The following is a 27,630-nucleotide window of genomic DNA, read 5'->3' on the forward strand; positions in this document are numbered from 1 at the left end:
CCTGGCAGCCTGCCCCACTGCAGGCAGCCCAGGGCCCCTCACCCCGGGGGTCAGGTCGCCTCTCGGCTGCGCAGGGTGGTCACAGCACCCATCGGGACAGGGGTGCAAAGCCCTGACCGCAGGCGCTGAACGCTGTGAACCATGCCCACCCCTCCTGCCCCTCCGCCGGCACCACCCTCAGCAAGGCTGCCTGTACCTTCCCCGCAGCATCCTCTGGCCGCATCACCAGCTCCTCTGCTCCGTGCCTGTCACTGGGATTCAGCCCCGTGTCCCTCTCCTCCGGCGGGTCATTTTGTCACTGGAGACACAGAGGATGAGAGGAGAATAGGGCAGAGCTGCCTGCGAGCTGCCTGCAGAGAGGAGGAGGTGGCAGGGCGGCTGGCAGCCTCCCAGCAAATCAGGCTGCGGAAGCGGTCCCTGCCGAGAAGCTGCAGTGCCCAGGCAAGCCCCGACTTTGCTCGAGCGGCTGAGTCACGCTCCCCACTCCCTGCAGCAGCGATTTCCACCCGCAGCCTCCGGCCTCCAGCTGCCGTCAGCCCCGCGCAGGGCTGCACGCTCGCGCCCGAGCCCCTCTTGGCGGATGTCACGAGCAGGGGCTGCCCGGGGGACCAGAAAGGAGCGGCAGCCCGGCGGCTCTGATGGAGGCTTGGGCGCGTCGCAGGCTTGGCAAGTCTGATGAAAAATCCCCTCCCTAACTATCAGTTTCAATCAGTCTTTATAGTATGAAAGTGTATTAACTTTATTTTTTTATATATATATAAAATATGTATTTTAGTTACAGACTGTGATGTGATGAGGCAGTGGAATTTTAGTGGAGACTTTGGTACTGTTTATGCTTAAGCAAAACAAATGGAAGGACAGCCCGGCCCTGGAAAGAAGGACTTTGCTTCTGGGAAGCTTAGGGCTGCCCACGAAGGATAAAGGACAGCTTTATCCCTGGGACAACCGCGATAACGCCAGCATCGCAGCCCCTCTGGCGCGTCTTTGAAACCCTCCCATTGCCCGGCGTCACAGATCAGTAACCCGAGCAAGACTCCAGGGACGCCTGGATCAATAGACAAGTGGTGAGAATGCTGCAGGAATCGAGTGGCTTTGCAAAGTTTTACTGTGATTAGCAATTGATAGCGTGGGTGTTAGTGATAGGTCCCATCGTGTTGTACCTGAAAGCTTGAAGGGTATAAGAACCCTGTGTAAAACCACACTCAGGTGCCCTGATTTGGCTGGGACACCTCATGCCCATGAATAAATATTTATCCTTGTAATTCCATGCTTTGCGCCCCAGCCTCTCGCCTCGCTCCCCATGAGCCAGGTGTGAATTTTCCCAACACAAGCCCCGGGTGAGGCAGCTCACAGTCAGACCACAGGCACCAAATGCCTTTTGGCTGGTGCTTCCCACCTCCCCGTCTCAGATGCTCTCCTCCTCCCATTATGCTCTGTGCCCTAAATGAACTGGCTTCTCCACTGGATGTGCAGCCACTTAACTTGCATTTGCCACAAAATTCGCTTAACAAAACCATCATCCACCTTCCTCGGGAAATGTGCTGAGCAGCAAAGCCGGGCCAGGAAGGCAGCCAAGGCCGTGGATACTGCAGCACCGAGCGATTTGGCCTGCAGCGCCAGGCCCCGGCCATCCCTGATGGCTTTTGCTGGAGAAGACTGTAAAAGATCGTGGGGCAGTGCTGGGAGACAGCTGGGAAGACAGATGTTGCTGGTTCTCAAACGCAGGCACGTCCTTCAGGTCTGGGGCTGGAGCCCTGTGCCCCCCTTCATGCTGCGATGGGCTCCGGTGCTGGGGCAATGCATTAAACAAACAAGCGGGGCCCAAAGGAAAACGCCGTGGTGTGATCACGGCCTTTAGCTCGCTTTCCAGCCAAAGCATCTAAGTTAGCTTGGGCCATCTATGCAATGAGTGCTTCTAGTTTCCTTGAACAAGAGCAAACAGCTGAGACTTTTTGCTGGGAGAACAGATGCCATTAATAAGGCAGTAAATAAAATCCACGTGCAATGCTTTACAGTTCAGTTGTAATTAACTCTGCACTGCCAAAAGAACTGAAGCCAGAACTGCACATTAATTACACATTAATGTGAATGTTCATCCGCTCTCGGCTGGCTAGCTCTCTGGAGACCGCGGCTTTTATTTCACTTTTGCGTATGCCAAAACCACTGTGGCCCATGGGACGCGCGCGGAGCCAGCGCGCTGGGGTGGTTCACGCTGCTCATCCTAAAAGCTCAGCTAAAACCCATCAAGGCCGAAAGCAAATCCTGGCAAGTTAACATCCATTTGTGACAGCGGGAGGAACGAGGTAAGAGCATGAAGGACTCTGGCCACCCGCCGGGGGCTGTGCCTGCACACACGTCCCGTGCCTCAGGTCACATTCAGCCAGATCGATGTTTGTGAACCAGAATGCTTTTTGCTACCAAAGAGCAGGAAACCTCCTGCCACCGCCATGGAGCTCCTGCCGGGATCAGCCCCTTGCTCCGGGTCTCTGCCAACAGTGGCCCCGGCTCTGTGGGAGCCCCCTCTCGTGCCGGTGCTCGGTCCTGCCAGAAGCCATCCTGGTGCTGCCTTGGCGTGGCCGCTGCTGCTGCAGGTGCCGGAGGCTGTCCCGAGCCGGCGAGGAGGAACCTCGCTGCAGAGCTCAACTCTTACCCTAAGTTCCTATGTTTTCACTGAAAAATTGCATGATGAGAGATGTTCCCATCCCAATAATTCATTGGATCACTTGTTCGTTTAGCAGAATTATCCACCTGGAGCCGAGTATCTTCTGGCAGCAGAGACAGCCTAGATTAAGAGTCACCTGCAAGTCTTGCCTCTCTGACCATCCTGGCAAAAGCCAGCCAGACTCTGGCAGCCAGCGCACAGCTCAGGCAGCAGCAGCAAGGTTTCACAGCTGGTTTAGCTTCAGAAGCTGAGCTCGAGCAGTTTGCGTCCAAGGGCCATAGGCCTGGCAAGGCAAATGGAGCATTTCAGGCAAGGCCACAGAAATGCTACCATCTGCAGCCCGGAGCGCGTCACCCCACCGGGCAGAAGGCAATGCCAGCTTTTCTTAGACCGAACTATCAAGCAGATGTGTTGCTGGCATGCAAGGCTCCTTCAGACCGCAAAGCCAGTTTTGGGCAAGCGTAGGACCACGGAAGAGCAGTCAGCTCCCACCCCCCTTTCCCCACCCCTGGGTCCCTCACGCAGGTAGCGCAGCACGGGGTTTCGTCTGTGCCCAGCGCTGCCAGGAGCCCCCAGGCCACCCCACTTGGACAAGGGCTCTCAGGGGTGCTCGGGGACACAGGCCAAGCTCTTGCGGAAAGACCCAGCTCCTTGCTTAGAGAGCAGCGTCACTCCCCCCACCCAGCTCTTCCCAACAACTGAACACCTCCACGGACAGATTCCTCCTTCCAAGCCCCGCAAGAGGTCAAGGCAGCCTTGCTCCTGCCTCCCCCAGCTACCCCATCAGGGCCTGACGAGCCAGGGCCACCTGAGAGTGACGACTCCATCAGCCCTCGCTGCCAACCCGCACCTGGTGAGGAAGCAGACTCCCTAAATACGAGGCACGTCCCGGCTGGGGCCGCTTCTCCCGCGGGCAGCTGCCCTTCGGCAGGCGGCTGTGCCAGGGCTGCCTCCCCCAGCCCGGAGAGCCTCCCCGCGGGATCGCAGCCCTCCGCAGCACGGGGGGGTGCGCGACCAGGAGAGGAGAGGAGAGGAGAGGAGAGGAGAGGAGGGTCTCCGCAAACCTCCATCTCGGCCGCTTTCCTCACCCCGGCCTTCAGGAACACAGACACTGGCCCCTTCAGGGATCTGCTTGGAAGAGTCCCGGGGGACTCTCCCGCTCCCCTTCCTTTTCCCCTTCCCCTTCCCCTTCCCGGGATGCATCCCCGCAGGGACGAGCAAAGCGGCACGGAAGAAACCAGGCGTGGCCCCTCTCAGCATCCCCGGTGCTTTTATTTCAGAGGGACCCCGCGGGGCCCGGCCACCCAGCTCAGAAGCGGAGCCGGGGCAGGCGGTTCGCGTGGTCCCCTGAGCCCGGCTCTTCGTCCCGGACCCTCCACAGCCACGACGGATCTTCCCTGATCACCGGCGGGTAGCGGAGCCGGCTGCGCCCGTCGCTGTCCCACTGCCAGGACAGGCTGCGGACACGCTGGCGGGGCACGGGGGAGCTGCGCTCCCCACGCTCAGCAGAGAAGCTCCGGCGCCGGGCACCGCCGGGGCCCCGCTGCTGCTGCTGCTGCTGCTGCCTCTGCCGCCATGGCCACGGCCCCGCGTAGGGGTGGAAGCGGCCACGACGACGGCGGGCCACCGCAGCACGGTCAACCTCCACCTGCAGGCGGCGGGTGGCCATGATGGGCCGCCGGCAGAGCGGGCAGGTGGCAGGGACGGTGCTGGCGGCCCAGCGCTGGATGCAGGCATGGCAGAACACATGCCCGCACGGGTCCACGCCGGAGGGGCCTTCGAGGGGACCCAGGCAGATGGGGCAGGTGTCCCCCCGCCGGGAGATCCCGGCGGCTGCCGGCGCCGCCAGCTCGTGCCTGGACGCCTCCAGTGCTGCTGCCGGGTCTCGGTGTCCTGTCAGCTGCTGGTGGCACTTGATGTCTCCTCTGCTGCTGGCGGGACTTGATGGCTGCCGCTGGCGGGACTCAAAGGCTTGGGTTCCGTTGGCGGGACTCGGCGGCTCCTCGGTTGCTGGCAGGTCACAACGTCTGGCGTGCCGTTGGCAGGACTCGATGGCTCGCGTGCTGCCCACAGGACTCGACGTCTCGTGTGCCGCTGGCAGCACGCGGCGCTGGCACGTATAGCTGCCCATTGCAAGTGACGTCATGGGGTGACTGTGACTCTCTGGTGACGTCACAAGGCTCTCCGGGACGTACCCAGGAGCTCCCCCAGCCTCAGAGACAGACCCTGTGATGCAAAGCCCATCCGGCAGCGTGCTTCACACCTCCGCGTTTGCTCCGGTCCCTTTCAGGCGGTCCCTGTTGGTGGTGGTTGTTGTGCCAGCATCACACACTCATAGAGCAGGTGGGGGTGGCAGGGACCTCCGGAGGTCATCTGGTCCAAGCCCCTGCTGAAGGAGGGCCACCCTGCGCCGGCTGGACCCTGGGCACCACTGGAAAGAGCCAGGCTCCGTCTTCTTTGCACCCTCCCTTCAGATATTGGGATACAGATATGGAGCAGATCCCCCGAGCCTTCTCTTCTGCAGGCTGAACAGCCCCAGCTCTCTCAGCCCCTCCTCACTGGGGAGATGCTCCAGCCCCTTGCTCACCTTGGTGGCCCTTTGCTGGACTCTCTGCAGTCTGTCCCTGTCTCTCTGTCCTGGGGAGCCCAGCACTGGACACAGCCCTCCAGGGGTGGCCTCCCCAGCGCTGATCCCCTCCCTCGACCTGCTGGCAACGCCCCTCCTCCTGCAGCCCAGGACACCATGGGCCGCCTTTGCTGGCTCGAGTTCAACGTGGTGCCCACCGGGACCCCCAGGGCCTTTTCCGCAGAGCTGCTTTCCAGGCGGGCACCCCCAGCGTGTCCTGGCGCCTGGGGCTGTTCCTCCCCAGGGGCAGGACTTTGCACGTCCCTTGGCTGAACTTCAGGAGGTTCCCATCAGCCCACTTCTCCCGCCCGTCGCGGTCCCTCTGGGTGGCAGCGCGATCTCCTGGTGTCTCAGCCACTCCTTCCAGTGTGGGATCATCAGCAAACTTGCCGAGGGTGCACTGTGCCCCATCATCCAGATCACCAGTGAAGAGGAGGAGGATCAGACCCAGTCTTGACCCCTGGGGTACACTGCAAATGATCGGCCTCCGTCCAGGCTTCATGCCACTGATCAACACCCTCTACTTAAAGACCTAGAGCATCAACATTCAAAACCACTTCTTCACAGATCAGAGACTATTTGCAAAGTTCTGCCTCCCCCAAGCCTTCCGCTGTCTCCAAAACCCTGAGAAGTTTCTGTGCTATCATTTATTGGTCTGTTAGCATTTGCATCTTCAAATACAGGAACTCTGGAATATAATGTAGGATCTGTTGAATTGTTCGCTGCCCCGTCCACCTTTCCTGAAATTACCGTTGTAGCACTACATGCTGAAACCGCCTGTCTGAATCATTTTGCGCTCCCTGCAAATACACTGAGGACGCCACCGCGAAGCTCAGAGAAGCTCAGGGAGCCACCAGAGCAGACATTTCCAAAACCGCAAAGGTTTTAAATCCCTTTGGCTGAGGTGGGTCTTGGGTCCTGAAGGAAGCCACAGGTGCAAATCAGACCCATGGTGCCCTCCCGCAGTTTCTGCACAATGGTTGGCATCAGAAAGCTTGTGAGAAAGAAATGTCACCGCCAACGCCTTCCCTAGAGCCGCACACCCACCACAGAAAGCCTTTGGAGACAATTGATGGAGAAACACAGCCAGAATCATCTCTCCTACCTCCGCTGTAGACCAGAAGCAGGGCTAGACCTTTGCCTCCCTCACTGCCGAGTGACTTGATGACAGATTTCATGAAGGTCAAAGGCTGCATCATGACTCCCGAGTTCGAAAAAAGAACTGCCGAGATCGATCCCCACTGTTTGCAGTTTCTCTTGCTGCCCGTTGGCTCACAGTTGTCACCCAAACTCTTGTGATATTCTGCACTGAAGCTAGGTGAGGTCTCGTCCTGACCTCCAGGACTGCCCCAAGTCCTTTCAAGTCAGCTGGACGGCACCATCACGATCGGGTCCTGCGACGGTTCTCTCCGTCCCACAGCAAGAGGTAGGTGCTCCCTCCGAATATTTAAGCCAAGTTTCACGAGGCAGGAGTTGGAGTTCTCGGGGTCTGTCCCTGCAGCGCAAATCCGTTCCTGATCCTGCTGCTTCCGCGGCGTTGTTCAGGTTGCAGAGAAGGGTCCAGGAGGTTGGATTTGCAACCCAATGCCTACTAAGAAACAGGCATCAAAAAGCCCCTCTGTAACCACTGCCAGAGCAGAGGGACACGCTGACCACTCTGCAATCACGCCCAAAGACACAGCCATAAAAATAAAAGCTTTTTATTTTTTTTTTTTAATATACCATTACAGAAACATCTGAGTAACATTCTCAACAGGACGGGCAGCTCGGCGGCCATGGGGGCGAGCACAGGCAGCCAGCTCCGGGGTCTGCCATGCCGTGCTCCCGAGCTGCCGCTGCTCTCGGTGCACGACGCCCCGCTCCTCGCCCTCGGCGGGGAGGCCCAGCCCTCCCGGCGTCAGGGCGTCACCTTTTTGTAGGTAATGTGGAGGTGTTGAGTCATGGGCTGCGTAGTGGTTGCCATTGAGACAGTTTGTTCGAGTTTCCCATCGGAATTGAGCCTGAATTTTCTGGTAATCTAAAAAGGGAGTAAGAAAAGAAATAACGAAATCAAGCATACAGCATCCACAGGCTAAATTCCTTACCTGCGCTTTCTACCTTCCCTTTGCCATCCTTGTGTTTGCTGTCAGCGCACCAGTGATGGAAGGATATGCTCACCACAGGCACGCGAGTAAACAAGAAGTTTTCTCTCCTAAAGGCGGCAGCCCTTTCCAAAATACCAGCCCCAAGCCCCAAGACCTTTATCCACGGAGCAACGCAGTGTCCTGGCACTACTACTGACATCACCTCAGCACAGACAGGCCAACAGCCCTCCCCCTGAAGAGCGGCTCCCGGCAGCTCAGGGAGATGCTCTGCGCTGGATGAGATCCCAAGTCAGCCTTCAAAACCACCCGGGCTCTCTGCAGTCACCACTCCGTGCCAGAGCAAGGTGTTGCTCATGCTACATGGGGAGATCAGAGCCTGCCGAGCCGCGGCTTGCACCGGCAGCCAGGCGGGGGTTCAGCTCCGGGGCCGGAGGGAAGAGCGCTGCCATCCACTGAGAGGGCTTGACAGGCGACATCGTCCCCCCGCTCCACCCGGGCAGGCTGCGAGTCTGTCTGTGCTGCACCAAACCTCAAGAGAGGCAATTTGGGGTTGCCCTGTGGAGCCGGACCACTTCGGACCTGTGCAAGCAGATGCTTGAACCCAGGCTTCAGCGGCTTCCAAACCAGAGGAGGGAGCAGCTAAGCGTCCAGCAGTGTTCAGCACAGGTTGCAGGCCTGCTCCTAGCTGTCGCCAAAATAAAGGAGAAAAGTGGGACCACCCCTTTTGAACCCCCGTTCCTGTTGCAGAATAACGGTCCGGAGGGCGTCTCTCCAGCTGCCCGGCCCGGCAGGAGAACGGCCACGTAACTCGGCATGAGCGCTGCCGAGTGAGCGCTGCTGTAAGGAGGCAGCTTGGCACGGACCCCACGCACCCAGCACTTCGGCCCGTCGTGTGATTTCAGCACGGGTTCACTCCACATCATCCAGAAGAGCTGTCTATGCTGCGTGGTGACCACTTGCTGCTTCCCGCACCAAACACAATCCCAGGGGTGAAGAGAAACAAAGTCCTGGGGAGAGCAGGACAACCTGCAAGCACGATTAATTTGCAGTCATGTAAACCAGCCCCGTTTAGAAATTCCTAAAATGCAGAGGCTTTTGCAAATGCATTCGTTTCCAGTAAAGGTCACTCAAGGGCATGTCCATGAGCTATCTCCAGTCTGCATGCTCCGAGACAGCGTCCTCTCCGTTAACACATCCGTTCCTGCACCCGCAGTGTGCCCTTAACGCCAATATCCAACACCTCCCGCCAGCTGAGAACGAAGCTGCGCACGGCGTCAAGGATGCGCCGCTGTTCTGACATTCATGGGGGCAACAGCAGGAACAGGGTCATATGCAAATGATGTTTTGATTAATATTTGCTGCTCAGCTGGGGCTTTCTTTGTAATGCACGACAGTGTTCCTCAAATACCCTAAGCAGGAAAGGGCAATTAAAAGGAATACAAAAGACACTCGTCTTGAACAAGAAATCATCTCACACACGTGACCTTAGCTCAGGGTTTCTGAACGGCCCATTTTTTTCTGAACGGACCACTGCAGGGCAAACCACGAAGTCCGAATGCCAGAAGGAGGAAATGAAATGAACTGGGCAAAAAAGAAGAGAGGGATTTTCTTTTAAAAGCAAGCTTCAGTCAAAGGCTGGCTGATGGTACCGTGGGAGGGCAAACTCCATGCACACCCGAGACGCACGGGGAGACTGCTGCTTCCCACACAGGAGAGGAAACATGAAGCACTGGGAAAGGGCCGTGGAAAATTGCTGAATTCAAGGTAAGCGACATCCACTGCTCTCCCCTCGTCCACAAATCCAGTCATTTTATCACAGAAGATAACCAGGTCAGCCAGGCATCATTTACCCATGGTAAAACCATACTGACTGTGCCCCATCACCTTCTCCTTCATGTGCAGAACCTCCAGGGGCTGAAGTGAGGCTGACCAGCTTGTAGCTCTCCAGGTTGACCGTCAGGCACTTTCTGAAGATGGGTGACCCACATGCCATGGGTCATGGGTCTCCAGCCATCGGGAAACTCCGCTGATCTCCATCACCTTTCAAAGATAACACAGCAGCCTTGCAGGTGCATCAGCCAGTTCCCTCAGTACCCACATACTGCGAGGACAGTCCCGAAGTCTAAAAATATTTAAAAACGTGCCTGTTGTCCACTCGCAGGGGAACATAAGCAGGGTGTTTGGAAACAAACCCGGTCTAAGAGTGCTCCTCCGTTCCCTGCAGAGCATCTCTTATCTATAGGCACAGGGTAGGAGCTCCTCAGAGAGGTAGGAAGAGTCTAATACGCTGCAGTTGTGCCTTACGTCCCGTCAGCACCGCCTCTAGCAGGGTCAGAGCCCCAGGGACTGCTCCCCTCTGTCCACGCGGGGAGCTCCCCGCACCTCAGCACGGCCACGCCAGCGAGCGCCTGCAACACAGCCCTGGCCCAGGGAACGGGTCTTCCTGCCTGAATTACGGCTCGGCCGAGCCACAGCCATCCCGGATCACTTTTCACTGGGAACACAACATTATGGCGAAATTTTCTCAAAACGAGCAGCTAAAGCAGCAGCACACACGCCCTTCTCACAACACTTGTGGTCTCTTCATTTCCATGGGCAATTTATGCTGTTCTTGGTGAAGAAGAAAACGCGTTGGGAGCTGGTTACCTGCCATGCCCTCTCATTCTACATCCTCCTCCACCAGCAAGGGCCTCCCAGATACTCGCTGTGACCAGTACCTGGGCCTGAACTTCCCTCAGGTGCCAGCTGAGCATGGATCTTCAGCTCGGGAAGTTCCCTCTTCCAGCCTTCAGCCAAAGCCAGCCTTGCAGCCCTCAACCAGTAAGACATTCGCTGGCTTTCTGTCGCTTTCCCCTTCTCCTCCTGCCAGTCTATCTGCTCACATTTCAAGCAGTGACTCTGAGAGGGTGGCCCATTTTATTTAAATGTTTGTAATTAAGAGCTCCACTGCCTTGGTGATATCCATAGTATTTAACAGCTTTATTTCTCCTGCTAAAGGAGGCAATACAGCTGCTTCTGGGAAAGGAGAAACCCAAGAACTTAAAACACGCATCTGAAGGGGAGTTAGGACATTGTTTGTGTAGGCACATACAATTTTTGGCACATCAGTGAATTTAGGGAGCACACTTATGACACTGGCTGCATCTGCACAAACTTGTGCTCTCAGTTACCTATGGGTTGGTTTTATAGCGCATAAAAACTAGGTTGCAAAATTAAGCCTTAAAAGTCCAGACTGAGACAATACTGTATTTGCTGCAATCAAAGTACTGTCTTCTCTCCCGAGAGCCACACCTCACTTGTCACCCTTCAAAATCTGCTGTCAGTCACTTGGTTCACACGTCATCAGAGGAAACACCACAGATGCAAGAACATGCCAGTACCTACTCTTTGTGAGAGCTTGTTCAACCTTGCTGTTTTCTCAGCTGCTAGTCAGCCAAGACAACGTCATATGTGACAGCTAGGATTCCAGCAGTGACCTCAGTATGCCACAATAACTCTGGCAGTGCCATCTTACTCGCAGCTGGCTGTACCCCATCCAGCTGTGTCAACAACAAACCACCGCTACACAAAAGAAAAAAAAGTCAAAAACCAAGAAGCAGTCAACCAAGCCTGGAGCTGACAGCAAGTGCCAGCCCTGCCAAGCAGCCACAGATGGGAAGAGAGCCCATAGCGACTTGTGAATGCCCTGAAAAGCAAGCAAGCAAGATTTGCGAAGACGAGGTGGAGCTCCAGTGAAAGGCAGGTGTTCCTAAAATATCCTGATGAGGCCCAATACTGGACATACCTCATGTGTGCACCCTCATACTGTAATTAATCCAGAAGACCAGCATTAAGAAGTAACACCACTGCCGTACAAGAGTATTTAGACAAGACTTTCCTATTCTCTTCCCTAAGGACCTGCTACTGGCCACTGCTGGAGACAGGATTCTGGGTTAGCTGGTCTAATTCAGTGCATCCATTCTTATCTTAACGATCCCTCTGGGTCTTGTAATGTACAAAATATCTTCTGAAGGCTGTTACAGAAAGGATAAGCCAGGATGCCATGCCGTATTTCCAAGAACTCCTGATGACAATCTGTAATCAAAGCATGCTAATCAACCTATCCTCTCAGCTAGACACCTTCTTGGGCTAGCAATATTATGTGAATTGCTCACCACATGTGCACTCACCTGCTCTACGTGGGGCTTCTTGGCAAAGGAGATCCTGGCTATGGAGTGAGAAGCTATAGACAGCTCTTGTCCATTCACTTCCCCTTCCTCCACCTCCACCAGACCTAGTGAGAAGCAAGGTCATATATATTATTAGGCTACAAAGGTTACTTAATGATGCCACAATTATTAGGCTATGTAATAGACCACCACTCTTTCTGAAGAACAGTTTTATTTGACCTAGCACATATTGACAACTGCAAATCCACGCAACCTCAGGACATGTAACGCTGCTTAGAAAAATCCAGCCAGACTTACACATACCATGTGGGATGAGTATCACATTGCAACTGGCAGTTTTCCCTTCAGCACCTGCTCTGGAGTTTTAGATGCAAATTTAAGCACCAATTGGGTTTTAACACACTTTCACTTACAATTTAGATGTGGTTCTCTCTCATTCAGTTCCTGTAAGTGTGTAACAAGTACCAAGGCACTACTCCAGACAGTGGGAGATTCTCCTAGTTTAGGAGCTAAGAAGACTGCACTGAGATTACTTTCCAAGATTGTTGAGGGAACAGGAGGAGAGCAGCTCCCCTGCTACAGTGCTGCGGAGGCTCTTGGTAGTGCCACAGCCTGGGCAGGGTCTCTAAGGGAACCCGCTACACGGGTCACACCAAACACTCCTGGGTGGAGAGGTGGCAAAGAGGGTTTAAAACCACCACAGCCCCACCTTGCCAGGGCCACAAGCTCTACCCTGCACCACAGAATCAAATGTGGCAAGTGTTGACATTGGTAACAACAGTTCAAGTGGGATGTTAAATCTGACCCTGCTTAGAAGGAGCAGCTGGCCAAATACGACACTAGCAGTAGAAGGAGGACTCTAGACCCAGGAGCTCATGAACCAGGGCATGCACCTCTATTTCTACCACAGGGTCAACTGTGGCCAACTCACGGGAGCAGTGGGAACGAAGCATCGTATCTGTACATGTTCCCCCTGCCTCTGCACAAAAAAAGACTAGGATGCTACAAAGGCATCAAGAATGTCACTGGCCACTTATCACGTGCCATCATTAAGGCTCAGAGTGCAATTCTTTTTACAGGGGCTTTTCTTTTGGTTTACAAAGTTACATCTGCAAATATCATTTGCGGAAAGGATACCCCTCGAGCCCCCTGCATGAGTGGTATTTTGACTTGCAGTCCTTTCCTGTCACAGAAAGCTAGAAAGCCACACTGTCTGGGCAAAGCCACGTAGGCAGTCCCAGAAACTCAGTGCTTTTGACACAAGCGCATTTACTAATTTGTTTTCACTGTGCGCTGAACCCACAGTGAAAATAAATTAAATGAAATTGTGAGAGGTGCAGTAATTTTCTGGAAAGGTGATGAAATGGCACAGCAGGGTAAGGACCTCTTCTTTTCCCCAGCGTGGATATCAGGTGTGTACCTGTGTTCTGGGCACTGATGAAGGCCACCTTATTAGTGTCAGGCTTGAGGCGGATGAATCCACATTCTCGGTGCATGGGCTTCCTGGTGTCCGGATGGAAGGCGTTGAACCTGAGGGGAAATCACAATACAAAAGCTGTTGCACTGAAAATACAGTGTTTGGCCTGGTATTGTCTCAGAGGAAACAGTATTTTATTTAACCACATGATTGCCTGCAGTATAATTTGAAAAATAAAAGACTGACAATGCTTCACAGTTGGGAGATGTAAACGTGTAAAAATATAGTTACTTTACAGGCACTGCTGTTTCTTAGAGCTGAAGTTAGTTATTTAAGTTCAAGCTTCAGATTTTCCACAGCTCCTGGGTCTTTCTAAGAGCTAGCTCAGAAATTTCCTCAGGAAGTCAGACATTTCACAGATGCTGAAGCCATACTCTGTCTCAAATACTTCCTTTTCTCAAATAAATATCTGGAATTACAGTATCACCTTTATTTGGCTTTTAAACCTGGCAAGTTGTTTTTTTGGTATATTACTTGCTGCAGGCAGTAACAGAGCAGACTTATTTCTCCCACCACCCCCTTCAAAAAGAAAAAAAGTTCAGCTCAGATTCTTATCTATTCCTCATGAGGCCTTAAAGTTGTACGTTTGGTCACCCATAATGTGGGTGATTATATGTATCACACATGTTCATATATTATTAGTGAGTGCTACAGCATTCTTGAGTCTACACAGGTAACTGAATTAAACATCAGCTTGAACACAATAGCAAGCTAGTGGACTATCCTATTAGTGTTTCTTTGTTCTAGATTAATCTCTCTCTTTTCATACTGTTTTTCATAGCATTTCCCACTCTGCATCCTTCTACAAGAAAGAAGACAGAAGCAACCTCGGAGCTGCTGCTGCTAAACCTGCACCCAGAACTCCCTCACGCGACAGCAGTTTCCACACGTGTCTCTGCTGTGCAACTGGGACCTGCCTGCTGGAAACGGCCAACACCAGTCACCTTGTCCACTGTCCCCGTCCTGGGACTGGGGATACGCTGTATCGTCAGCTGCCACCCCAACGGTAACAGGGGAAGTGTGCAAGAAGAGCTTGACCAAAGGGCTCGTCCAGGCACTGGCGCATGGCAAGCCGGAACAGTTATTTATTAAAGAAGCACTGAGAGCTGAAAAGTCCAAAGCAAGTGTTTCCTACGTGAAGTAAAATATAATGAATCACGCGGAGTCAACATTTCCTAGAAGATCAGCAGCACAAGGTGCAGCACTTGGCACCCCTACACATGGTACAAGAAACCCGTGGGCTTCAAAGAACTGGAGACAAGGAAGGGGGAGCACAGCTAAGGCATGCAGTTAGGGAGGAGTTTGGGTGCCTTGCAGCTGCTTCTGGCTCCCCAATGTCCTCTGGGTACAAATACACAAATTACTCCACCTGTTTGGCTTTGTCTTTATATAAAGGATGTCTCCCTTTAACCATGTGGTTATAGGAAGAAACAGGAATGACTTCCATCGGTGGTGCAGGGCTGCATCCCTGCGAAGGACTGTCCTAGCCTCTCAGCCTCTGTGCTCTGCAGTTAGTGAAGCCAGGTACCCTACAGAGTTGTGCCTTATGGTGGGATTATCTAGAATCAAAGGAGGAACGAACTTAAATCAGACTTCTTTCAGTCCTTGAAGTATTCAAGAGACACATGGACTGTCTTGTAACAGTCAAGTGGCACTGCTCCAGGAGCCAGGGAGGCACAGGGTCTCTGTCCTCCAAGCCTGCTGCCTGTTTTCCTGATGCTTCTGAGCTGTGTACCTCCTTGGCACACACACACACACAAAAAAAAAAAGCCGACTCAAATCAGCAACTGTTCAAAAGTTGGAGAGGGAGGTGTAGACAGAGCATGACTGTCGGAGCTTTGTTTCTTTTGGAAACTGGACTAAAAATGTCACATGCTGAGCTGGCAGCTCTGTCACAACGAACGGCGCGCACCAGGAACACAGGGCATCTTTCACATAGTGTTGGCATCTTGTAATTATTCTTGTCTCTGGTTTTTCAAGCAACAAACTTTCCAAATCGCCCCTCCCAAAAGAGTATTGGAATAGCACTGAACAGTTAGCTAGCATGTCACTTCTCTTCCTCCAGATTTCTTTTTGATTTCTCTTAGAACAATTACTTGCAGCCAAAGCAGTTAAGCTATCTGCCTCCTATCCCATATAGTTTGTTAAACACTTTAATTTTTCTCAGATTTTCACAGTGGTGAAGACTGAGGACCACAGTTTAAAATGGACAAACTTGGCAGCCATGCCATAGCTCCTTCATTTATTATATCTGTAACTGGGAGTTTCACAAAGCAGAATGATAGCAGTTGTCACACTATTACGTGAAGATTCATTTCTAATTAGACAGCTACCACCAGCAAGAAGAATGGTGGGTTTTTTCTGGCCATGAGGACAGTACATCTTTTGGCTAACATACATAATATCACGTTAAAGTGGAAGGGTCACTGGTCTTTCAAAGGCAGGTACAGAATTTGCACAAACAATAGTGATGTCCATGCTGGGGCCATTCTTGGTACGCTGTTACTCTCACTATTCTAAGTTACAGTCACATTCGCAGCACCCTGAGTTACTTCTCGCTATGTAACCCTCAAGACTGGCGGGCCACAAGAATTGTACGCTGCACCGTGGCCACAGTCCTGATCCTGTACACGTGCACTTCTGCACGAGTTCACAGGTGTGAACTCACTTTTGAAAAGCTCTGTAGACGTGCACCGTACTCTTGGGCTAGTGAATCTTCAGTGATTGCAGGTGTGCAGCTCTCGGTATGTTGCAACAGCATGCCAATTAATCACAAGTTTTAAAGGCAAACGGAAGTCAGACCATGCAGTCACATATCATTACATCGTCTCATTTGGCAGGTGAAAACTTGTTTAGTTTGCCACTGGAAAAGAAACACAACCAGCAAATCTCACTGGAGCCATGCCTGCTCCGATCCAAAAGCTGCTGCCAACACAGATAAACCCCCAGACTTACGAGAAGTTGAGCATGGGCTGCCCCACGTGAGAGATGTGCACTTCTTCCAGGTACTGGAAGGGCTTCATTGTAGGGAAGGTGCCGTCTCCTGGCGGGTCTGAGAGCCAGGTGCCCAGCATCCAGGACAGGGGCTCCATCACAGGATTCAGCTGGGGAGTCTCTGTGGAGGAAGAAGAAAGAAAACTCAGGGATCTGTGCTCTGCAGCTTACAGCTGGGCGGAGGTGAACACAAAACACCTCAGAAACGGTCCAATGCAGCAGCAGCACTTTTCTCTACAGCAGCAGCAGCTCCAAGGTGCAAGGGGAGATGGGGAACAACGGACAGTCACGGAAAGTAGGTCTGTTTTCAAACCTGCTCTTGGCTTTACACAGAGCACTCTTCCAGGTGGTCCATTTCTGACTCCTCTCTGTAGCTTGATGTGAAGAGAAAGCCCCCTCCCATCTACACGCAAGGAAGGAGAAGACTGAAATCTCAGTGTAAAGAATTATCACTAAATGATAATTAAATCTCTAACGCTCTGGCTTGTTTTTTCTCAAGCACTGAGTACGTACCGTTCCTGTTTGTTTCAGAGACCAAGGAAACGAGTCCTCACTTCAAAGGAAAAAGAAAATCAGGCTGTATACATATTCAAGATCAAAGTTTGGCAGTAATTTTTTTTTGAAGAGGTTAACAACAGCCTGCACTTGTACAGAGAGACAGGGATCGTTCAGAAGTTGTTCTGTGTAGGCTCTAGACTAAGGCTAAGTGAAACATTTTAAGAAGACTAGGGTGCCTGCAAGTTAAAGCGTAAATGGAAGAGAAAGCTACTTCCCTTTGTCATTGCATTTATTAAGAAACAACCAAGGTCTGTTTCACAAAGTTAAAACTTCTTTAACAAATCATTTTAGAAGAGCTTTGATAAACAACAGTTTTGCATTTTGCTGTGATTTCAGAGGGTGTGATCTGAAAAAAAAAAAATCTGAGAAATGGGGATGTGAACAGCAAAGCAGACCCCTTCCTAAGAAGTAAGCAGGGAAAGCGATACGGCACCCACGTGATCTCAGGGAAGACCAATACCAATAGAAATGAGGTGCCCACTACTCGAGGTTAGCTATGTTATGCAGACAAGTATGACTGAAGTATACTTAAAGCATGCCCTCCTCCCACTCACGTAACAAATGACTCATACTGGCAGGGTGGGAGTTGAAGGGGGTCATTTTCCACACCTAGTGATATCGCCTAATACAAGACAAGCTACCTGTCTGGCAGGTCTAAGAGGCATGGACTCAGCTGCAGGGAGAAATTATGATCTAAAAAGGTGATGCTGTGGGTAAAAATTTGCTTGATAAGTCTGAGTTTCACTGTGCTCAGTCCCAAACGTCAGGTCAAAAAGATTGAGCGAGAAGGAAGAACAGAGAGTCTGCACCTGGAACGCCAAAAAAGGGGGAACAGAAACTTTCCCGGGTAAAAGAGAATTATCACTTTTGTTATTTATTCTCCCATAGATAGAAGCTTTAGAAAGCCAGCCGGCATGTCAGCAAGATGCTGCTATGCATCTTTATCCTGAAGTATTTGGCAAGTGAAGCAACATAAGAAAACATAAGAGCTCACTATGAAATAGGTGATAAAAATCTACAGCATCAGAGCCAGCCTTTGCAAAGACCGTCCTGCCAGCCGGTGCATTCCCCACCGGCTCACCAAGGTGTTAAGAAGGGGTTCCTACAATCCATAGAGCAGTGTTAGTGTACCGGCCAGTACTTCGTTGTACTTACCTTCCACTCGTGCTGTGAGCAACCAAAGCAACAGAACATTATATTCTGGTGCAGCAAAGACCTTAACACAGTGATGACTGATAACAAAAGTCCAAAATTATTGCTACAAGAAACCCCATACTTCTACACTGCTCCTTAGGAACCAGATTCCCTTTCTACTTTCAGGTTGAGAGCACGCAGTTTTGCGAGCAAGGAGAGTAGCGCTACCCCATCCAACTGGTATTTGCCTTTCACTTGCTACCGCATACACTGCATTTCTTTCCAGGCTTTTTGCAGGCTCAAACTCCCACTGTGGAAGGGAAAAGCAAAGCTTTGGAAAGGCTAAAAGAAACTGCAGCCTGGGCTGCTGCTGCCCTCTCCTGGGTCAGGAGGTGGCAACAAAGCCTAGGAGCCTAATGCTTTCTGTCACCACAGTGCTTGTAACAGGGCACTTTTCTTCTGCTTACCAACCTTGCAGCATTTCAGGGAAAAGCGTCAAAATGACAGATGAAAGATACGGCTTTAGCCAATTCCACTCGTTAGACTCAGTTACAAACCAAGAGAAGCCAACCGATCATTTCAGAACCCGCAGCTCGACCCCGTTGCCTTGCTGTGCAGCACCCGGCCTGGCTGGAGGCGCTTGACCAGGCAAGCTAGTCTCAATTCCAAAGAGCTGGACTTCTAGCCAGCTGAAAAGTGAAGATGTAACGGTATATCCTGAAGTTTACAGCATCTGGGCAAACAACATGGCCAAGCGACTATTATTACTTTTCCAAACTACGTGTATGGCAGCAAAGCCAACATGAGCTTTTTAGTTCTTACGCTGCTTGGAAAAGCCGAGAGCAACAGAAGTGCTAGTGGGAATAAGGACCAGAGACTCAATGAAGTGCAGAAGAGTAAACACGTCCTGATCACGCCCTATGCCATGCTCTTCTTACCTTCCGTATTGGTCTCTGACTAGCGGACTAAGTCCTTTTTTCTCCCTGGCAGCCGTCTGTCCCAGAGGGCTGAGCTGAGAGGTGAGAAAGCAAGAGTGGGGAGGCAGACAAGGGAGAGGCTGATTGAGTCCATCAGAAAAAAAAAGTGGTGATTTGAAAAGAAATTTGCTTCTTATGTCATGGTTGGGGTGGGTAAATGCAAGACTACTGTAGCAACAAAAAGTAGAGTTCAAAGAGGAAAATATCTTTGTCTGCTGAGCTGCTTTGTTTCAAACAACAGGTTTATAAGATGCAGTCACTGTGAAGAGGAATTTCACTGATGAAGGAGCATGTACTTTCCTTTTTAAAGATCTAAACTCTTGGCGCATCATTTTTACAAACAACCTGCTACTACGGCTTAGAAAGTAAGTGTGTGACGATATCAAGAATACAAACCACGTCTGAGAATTTGCAGTGCAAGACACACTGGCCACCCTTCTGCACATTTAAAGCCTCAGACTCAGATGGGGTCCTCTTAATGCTCGTTCTCTGGCATCCACATGCAGAGTTGCTCTTTTATCTAATAACAGGGAAGCTCACACTACAGCCTCTTTCTTAACAGGGACGTTCCTGGAGTCACTTTCCCCTACCAGAGGATAGACTTTCTTGAAGCCGTTAGGGACCCAGCACCTTCGAGACCTCCGCTCTTCTACGAAATCCGACTGAAATCAGCCACGACGCTCACAAGTTGCAACAGCTTGGGAGACAAAAACCACAGCCACATAAGCAACCTGATCACCTAGATCTCTTTTCTTCAGGAAGCCAGTCAGGCCAAGACTGCCATGCCCAGTCCTAGGCACGCGAGTCAGCTCCATTTCACCATTCTGACCCCACTTCATCCCTCCGATCTCACGGGTGGACTGTTTCCACATCTTTCCCATTCACGGAGGGTTTAGAAGTCAAATCCCTCCCTTCACTGTAATAAAGTCAGACTGCAACCGGTTGTCCACGCTCTGCAGTGGGAGACAGCACGCTCTCCCCGCCGTGAGACAAACCAGACAAAGCGGCTGGACAGCCCCCTCGGGCCATGTCTACACAGGCTTCAGCCAGCGTGCTCTCAAGTGGGATCTCTGGCACAGAAAGCTATGCTGGCGCAAATTCCTACGCAGCTTTATCAGCAAAACTGCAGCGTGAGCAGCTGGCTGGTTGCTAACAAGGCAGCTAACCTATTTCCCCTAAGCTGGGGAATACTTGCTGCAGGAAACTTAAGCCAAAAAAAAAACCCCAATCCCAAAAACAAAACCCCAAACAAAAACCAAACCAACTCACACAGCACCTTCTCAGTCTTCAAAGTGCAGGGTCTACAGCAACAGCTGGGCAGCCTCCTGCAGTCCTTTCTTCAGCTGACTCGCTTACTGGATTTAAATCATCATCATCAAAGTTCTGGTAATTAAGGAGCAGCCTTGTTCCATATTTGTACTTTTTCCATATGTAAGTACAGAAGGTGGCTTTGTACTCTGCTGCCCTTCCCTGAATATTGCAGCCCTTTACGCACTTTGCTGATGCTCCCCCCAGTAAACCATTCATAGCACTGACATGCTCTAGCTCCATCTCTGCTCTAAAAGCTGAGAATGCGGTTATATGCACAAATTTTCATCTTACGGCCTATCTTAGTAATTAATTTCACGACCAAGCACCAACGTGTTATTGCCTCTGTTTCTAATCTCTGTGGTAAAATGCTCCAATCGCTGTAGTCACTGTCAGAGTTCTCCTGCACTACAAAACACAGAGAAAATGTTTTTAAAATTATGCACTACTATGAGAAACCTGAACATCCTACCTGAGCTTACCTCAATATGTTTTGCTTTCTCTCGAGTTTTCCTTTATTAGCGTTTTCATTGCTTCCTAGTGCAAACTGGTTTTTTGTCCTGAGTCATTGTGGACTCACTGCAGAATTAAATGCTTAATGCACAAGGTGTATAGGCTATTAGGAAAAAAAACTAGAAAAAACAAGACCGTTCCATCAAAAAAAAAAGCAACAGCAGAGCAAAAAGTCTTGTTTCCCCCCTTTCAATCGCCCTTCTCTCCAAGGGGGTGGTGAAAGAGCCACTTCCCTGATCAACCAAGTCCCAAACCTGCTGCGTGTTGGTGCCTGCGTGCTGGTTGCTCCCATGTGGAGCACGAGGCAGCTTACCTCCCACCCGCTGCAGGGCAGCACGTGCTCGGGCCTGAGGTGCTGCGAAGTCGCACCTAGCCTCCCTCGTGATGCCTTCTGCCACAGATTCAGGCCCATTCTTAATCTATGCACACATATTCCTACCCCTTATCTCACTCTTAGCTCACTTTATAGCTCCCTCGTGCTTTGTAACGCCCACTTACTCTACTGACTAGCCTTCTACCCTGGCCATTCCCATCCCAAACAAGGCAGAAAAAAAAAAATCACAAGCAGCACCTGCCATCTCAGAATAAAAGCATTTTTCTTCTAAAATCTTTTCCATGTTAACGTGCAGCTGCCAGGTTAGCAGTGCCTGCCCTGGGAGAGGCAACGTTTCTGACAGCACATCTCTGTGATCCATTATAAGCGTTTCATTTTCAAGCTAAACTGGACAGCGACCCGTTGCTGTTCAAGTCCTGATCAGACAGATGAAAGTACAGCATCTTGTACCCTTTCACAATCCCACTTCTCTTCTCACTGCCACTGAGGAACACGATTTTGCTATTTGTTTTCTGCAACATGAACGAAAACCTGTTGCCACCTTGATGGGAAACACCACCTCAGGCCCACAGACCAGGCATCAGGACGCCATCTCAGCACAAAACCAGGCATTTAACGTTCGAGTCCTTCTGCTTGTGCCCAAAGTTCACCAACTGTGCTTCATCTGCATGTAAAAAGTATTATAAATGACCACATTTCTATGCTGGCTTTGTACAAATATTTAAAGGCAAATCTAAGCTGGAAGGAAATATGATCTCCTACAGATTCCTAACAAAATTCTAACCATTTGTCATGTGGACTCATTTTGCAAACTCTCCTGCCTTTAATATGACCTTCATGAAAGCAGACATGCAGTGTGGAAGCATGCCCCGCATACGCTCAAACGGCTGAATTCTAACAGCTTTACCTCTCTGATAAATACAGACACTTCAATCCCTTTGAATCATACCTGCGTTTGCTCCATTGCCAGCCATAGTTTGCGGAGTTATCTCTCTATTGCTTGGTCTAGCTCTCTAACCACCTTTGCTCACCAGAAAGTGTTTTGCGCAGGGTTGCTAAGATGGCTATAAGGGAAGTGATCTCATGATTAGGTAAGACAGTTATCCCGGTGCCTGCTGGGAGATGTAGTTTTACAAAAGGACCAAACTCGAGCACGTTAAGACGAGGTGATCTTGTGAAAGGAGCATCTCAGCTCTCCTGTCTGTGCTAGCACTGGGGGAGTATGGTGCAGCAGAGCTGCGAAGCCTTCAAGCAGAACAAGATGGTCAGATAGTACAGTGCTGTTAGAATAGCCTCCCCTTCCCCAGGACACTGGATCCGTATTTGCGCCCTGGCTCTCCCCGATTTCTCCCAGTGTATCCTGTTGTTCTCCAGAAGATGCACCTAACCTCGTCCTGCCTGGTGCACTGTGCCTAACCGCTTGCCTCTGAGTATTCCTCAACCTTTGGTCCATCCAGGAGCGGCCCACGAAACAGAAGGAAACATTTTCCTAGCAAACAAGTGAGCAAATTCAAAGTTTAGATGGAAAAGGCCACTGTGGCAGCTGCGCAGGAAACAGCCCAGGGCTTCTCCTAAAACCAGTTAGTCGATCCCCCTGTTAAGACAGGTTGAGAAACACTGCTTGAGCGCATCATGACAGTTCGAGCACGCTGTGAGCCAAACTCAGCCAGACTGAGTCACCGATCCTCAAGCGTGGCTGGCAGGGACCGCGTGCGCAGCAGTTTTGCAGAAACCTGCTCTTTCCAGCCAGCTGTAGTTTAGATACAGCCAGCAGAAATTTACTTGTCTCACTGGAGGAAAATATCAGCTGAGAACTAGTACCAAAACGAAGATCGGCTTAATGGTGCGGGCCTAAAGCTCATTTTTCTGCTCGCAATTCTGTGGAAGCGGCTGAACGTCAGGCAGCAGCAAAGAGAGGTCCTGCAGCGTGTGGAGCCGGGATGCAGACACGTAAAAACCTGCATGGTCGGTCCAGTCAGTTACTTTACTTACACTCCCCATCCCCAAGGCACTGCCTTTAGAAGAAAAAAATATGCAGGCTCAGGTTCACAACTAATAACATCACCTCAACTACACGTCAGATGATTTAGGACAACTGAAATGTAGCTACTAACAGGACTAAAATGATTATTAACCTAGTATGTTACCTGACTATATTTTTATGAATACCAAAAAGCCCTTCTTCAGTTCAGCTTTGCATTACAGTAAGACTTAGTGTCTAGGCATAAACCAGACCCCACCCAGCTGCACTTAATCAGGTATTTTGACTGCCATAAACTATTACTATGAGCACAAAAAAACACAATGCAAGGCAGATGAGCACCAATATTACACTGGAAGGGGGGGGGGGGGGGGGGAAGCCAGCTAGCCCCCAACAAGCCAAAGGGTTCCATAAGAACTTCCCATCGCACTGAGCTGTAATTGCTGAAATGACTCATTTTCACTCACTGATCTCCAGTTTTGTCGATAAGAGATGGCAGAACAGGTAGCGACTTGGTCAATTCATTAAGAAAACTGACATTTTCCCTTAGAAAATAGAATATATAGTTCTTATAGAAGATATTCTTAATTTATAATTCTCACATTCTCCAAGACGTTTGTATAAGAACATCCGTCTCAGCAAAGAAAAGAAAAATCATAGTGCTTACTAGAATAAAGAAAAACATCCTTCAGGACACTCTTTTTGCAATTATATCTCATTGAAGGTATTCCAAAAAAGCTAGACACCCTTTTTTCGTGTGTGTGTGTGTGTGTGTGTGTGTGTGTGTGTGTGTGTGTAAAAATATATATATATATATGAATAAGTGACAATTATGGAACCTTAAAATTGTATTTAGTTATTTCCTGTAGTTTGACACCAAAACAATACAAAAATACAGACCAGAAGGTACAAATAAGACTATGTTCATTTCCCATGGGGGAAAAAAATTCTTTTCCCCCCCTCTACCCAAATCAAAGTGTGAGTTTTCCCACACTGGAAAATTAAAAACACATGGAAAAAGTAGCATTGGGTATCAACCTTCAAGAATTTTGTCGGGATTTATTTTCTTGCACTTGAGTGAGGAAGTAGGCCATGCTGTAATAGTCTGGAGAACGTGTCTGTCTGTGCCAGTATCATGTTTCTGACCATGTCTAATACTACATGGCTTTAGAAGAAGCCATGAGGTTTCTAAAGCCATGGCTTTAGAAGCAGCCATAAAGTTTCTTCTTTAGGAGAAAAAAACCTCATAATGGATGCGAGAATTACCATGAGGGAAGACCTAACCATACATGGGTGACGACTTCTTCAAGACAGCCCCAAGTCATGCATCCTTCACAAGGCAACCCAACATTTTCTCAGCAGCCACACAAACATCAATCATCATTAGATGCTCCTAAACATTTCCCCCAAATTGTAGCTTGCAACTGGAGTCATTGTGCAAATTTTATCATCTGTATATTAAAGCACTTTTTCTTGCAAGAGAAAGGGTTATAGCCCGATTCGACTTCTCCACAACAACCTTTTTACATGACCTCGTCCCTCACTGAGTTCCCCTATGTTTTCAAGTGTCTCAATCTTTTTTTTTTTTAATTGATAGAGAAGTCATTCTATATCTCTTCCCACTTTATTATCTGTTTCCTGACTTCTTCTGCCTTCCAAGGGAGGAAATGATCAAACCAAACACAGACTTTCGGTCACGAAAAGCGACCTCACTGTGTATCATGACATTGTCATATTTGATACCTACCACCTCACTTAGATTCCATATATCCCGAGTACTGACTGCAGTATATGAAATCTAAGATCAGAAGTGCTTCTTACATCACTGGAGAAGGCTACAACGACTTTCCCGGATACCTACTGCCCATGACAGCTCATTAACACGCCAAAAAAATTCACAGGCACGCTCCAAAGGAAGGCAAATCCTAACAGGTGCCATTGAGTCACAAACAAGTTAAAATAAACCAGGAAGAAAAAAAAAAAAAAAATCATCAAGAGAGTTGTCTGCAACACCATGACCTAACTTCCCATTCCACACCAGGAATCGCCTCGGAAACTTTTGGGATATAAGAAATAGGTCATGTGCCCAAAAACCTAATTCTTTCACCTCTATCTGTTGGTCTAACAAGCTACTACTCCTTCAAAAACGTACCTTTCTCATATCTTTTACCCATCACATCTTTACAACCTCTAATTTAAACAGCCTCTTATTGCTAAGAACATGGTGAATTCTGCCTCAACGCAAAGCCACTGGGAATACTGACCACAGTCCTGGGATAGCAGGCTGTTCAAGTAAGGGAAACTGATCCTCTTCAGCTCATCTAGCTTCTCCTTCAGCTTCCTGACTTGACTGTCAGAGCGACTGATCCTCTGCCTCAAAAGTTTCAATTCTCCGTTCTTCTTTTCTACCTGCTCACGCAAGCAGCACACCTGACTTTTGCTCTGCCTGGAGGAGAAACAGTACGAGTGGAGGGAGTCGATGAGCTTGCAAGCTCCCGAGGCCGACATGATGACCTCGTTGATTGACATGGGGTTGGCATCTGTGTCACCCTTCCGCCCCACCACAGCCTCAGCGGCAGGCTGAGGAGTAAGGTCTGCTGGGGACGCCGACAAACCCTGGGAAGGTTTCTGGGGGGTCGCGGTGAGGGATGAAGTAGGGGAGCCTTCTGCTACGGCCTTATCGTGTCCCATAAGATGGCTGCTGCAGCTTGGTTCCACGTCTCTCTTTGGCCTTTTCCTTTCTAGCTGCTCTTTTGGGAAAGACGGCCTCTCTCTGGCATGCTTAGAGGAAAAGCTGTAAGAATGAAGGGAGCCGATGAACTTGCAAGCACCAGAGGCAGGAGGCGTGAAGTCGTCGACTGACACACCACTTCTGTCCGCTACCCAGCTCCCCACCCAGGTGGCTTTAGGACGGTCCTCTACAGAAGATCTCTCAGGCTTTTTCTGAGGTCCAGGCTTTGCAACCAAATTATCACCTAACGTCCTTCTCCGAGGGCCGTCCAGCTGGCTGTGGAGGTTCTCCTCCTCCTCAGACATCGATCCTATTTCCGCTTGCAAAGTCACCTCCTCCATCTCTTTCGACCCTTGCATCACCATGAAGTCCTGGCCAGAAGACGAGGTCCTCTGCACTACCTCACAACCTCCTTCTCTTGGGTCTTCTCCATCCTGCAGCGGCACCTGGCTTGCTATTTTTCTTCTGCTTCTGACATAATCCAGGTTGTCGTGTTTTTTCTCTGCAAGCTGGAAGATAGTAGGGACAGCAGTGGGCTTCAGCAATCGGTGCTGGTCTTCCAGCCGCTTAGAAAAACTGTCTTTGGTGAAATGCTCGCTGCAAAGAAATGAATACTTGGTGGGAGTCCAGTTGTCTCTCTGAACAGCTTTTAGCCACTGAATCAGACGCTTTGAATCCTTCAGAGGGAATCTAAAAACCAAACAGACAAAAAACATGAAAAAATAAGTTGCGTTTTGGAAATCAGAAGGGTTGGTAATCTTGGGTTTAGGAAGTTCTTGCGAAAGCTGTATTTTAACAGGTTACGCTCGTTTGAGGATTATTTCACTTTGGGCCAATACACTGGATATTCGTTCCCTCTGTTAACAGCCCCACTTCACAAACAGCGCAGAACTAAAAAGCGCCGTTTCCCTTTTCATCAGCGACCGACCCATTATTACTTAGCTGCTCATCCACCCTACAACGAACGCAGCAGCCTGTCCGCAAACGAGGAGAAACGGAGGATGCGACCAACACCCAGACACCCCGGCTCGGCCAACGCGCCGTCCACCTGCTGCCTCTGCAACCCCGCTGATGTTTACGCCGGGTCCGTTTAACAAGGTGTAAAAACGCCTGAACTGAAAAAAGACCCAGAGCAGTTGAACGAGGCGCCTCTTCTCGCCTCGGTCGCCCGAGATCACGACCTGCCCTTGGGGACTCAGCCAGGGCAGCATCCCCAGCGAGGCCGCCGGTGCGGGCGCAGGCGGGGGGACAGGCCGAGGCGCGGGGGGGACAGGCCGAGGCGTGAGCCCGGGGCCCAGGCCCTGCGGCGGCGAGGGGCGGGGGGGAGCTCCCCGCTGCCAAGCCGATCTCTGCAGGCGTTAAGGAGCCCGAAGCCGGTCCCCGGCGCTGAGGGAAACAAAGGGCGGCCGCTGCCGCTCGGGCCCGGAGGTGCCGGGGAGGGACGGGCGGGCACGGCGGGGGAAGCGCCGCGGGGGCAGGCAGCCGCCCCCAGCCCGGCGGCCAGGCCGGAGCGGAGCCGGGGGATGGGGGAGGGCCGGGGGGCGGCGGGGCTGAAGCGGGCCGGGCGGCCGCCCTTACCTGTGGAAGGAGACGGCGCCCCGGTGCGCCTTCCCCTGCCGGTTGGAGCAGTTGGCGGCGGCGCAGCAGATCACCATCTCCGGCCGCCGCCGGCCGGGCCCGCCCCGGCCCCGGCCCCCGCCCGCCGGCCCGGGCCGCCGCCAGCCGTACGGCAAGATGGCGGAGCCAGGTCACCTCGGCCGCCCCTCCGCCGCTGGGGAAGGGGTTTCTGTACGGCACTGCCGTCAACCAAGATGGCGGCCGCCGCATGGCCGCCGCCATTTTGGCCGAGGGGCCGCCGTACAGCGCCGGTGCTGTGGGGCGGGTGGGGAAGGGGGGGAATCGCTCCCGGCGCCGCTCGCTTGCCTCCTCGGCGCTGCACGGCGTCTGCCTCCCGATGAGCCGCCCGGTCCGCGGCGGCCGAGCCGCCAAAGGCGTTCCTGAGAGGGGCGGGAGTGTGGGGGGGTTACTCTCCTGGGGAAAGAGGGGCGGGGCTTGGCCGGCTCCGTACAGCACGATGGTCGC

At 51.3% G+C, this 27,630-nt stretch overlaps 1 protein-coding gene across 8 annotated transcripts; it reads right to left on the bottom strand.

Annotated features, from left to right (window-relative positions):
- Positions 1–4,581: 4,581 nt before the first annotated feature.
- Positions 4,582–27,410, bottom strand: THAP4 (THAP domain containing 4). Of its 8 annotated transcripts, none has more exons than XR_012674777.1 (7): positions 27,127–27,399; positions 25,082–26,238; positions 15,974–16,133; positions 12,962–13,071; positions 11,542–11,645; positions 9,257–9,412; positions 7,060–7,305 (listed from the first exon to the last, which is right to left on the bottom strand). XR_012674777.1 is itself a non-coding variant. In XM_075157773.1 (6 exons), exons 1-5 carry the CDS (start codon positions 27,201–27,203, stop codon positions 7,013–7,015), a joined length of 1,797 nt encoding a protein of 598 aa, XP_075013874.1. In that variant the 5' UTR covers positions 27,204–27,403; the 3' UTR covers positions 5,422–6,876; positions 7,011–7,012. The 8 variants fall into 8 exon arrangements, 6 of the variants coding, with proteins under 6 accessions (XP_075013879.1, XP_075013874.1, XP_075013876.1 ...); XR_012674778.1 differs by lacking the exon at positions 9,257–9,412 and adding an exon at positions 10,757–10,933 and having other exon boundaries at positions 7,250–7,305; XM_075157773.1 differs by lacking the exons at positions 9,257–9,412; positions 11,542–11,645 and adding an exon at positions 5,422–6,876 and having other exon boundaries at positions 7,011–7,305; positions 27,127–27,403.
- Between the last annotated feature and the right edge of the window lie 220 nt (positions 27,411–27,630).

This window comes from Calonectris borealis, chromosome 9, assembly GCF_964195595.1.
Source record: "Calonectris borealis chromosome 9, bCalBor7.hap1.2, whole genome shotgun sequence".
In the NCBI taxonomy this organism is placed as follows: Eukaryota; Metazoa; Chordata; class Aves; order Procellariiformes; family Procellariidae; genus Calonectris; species Calonectris borealis.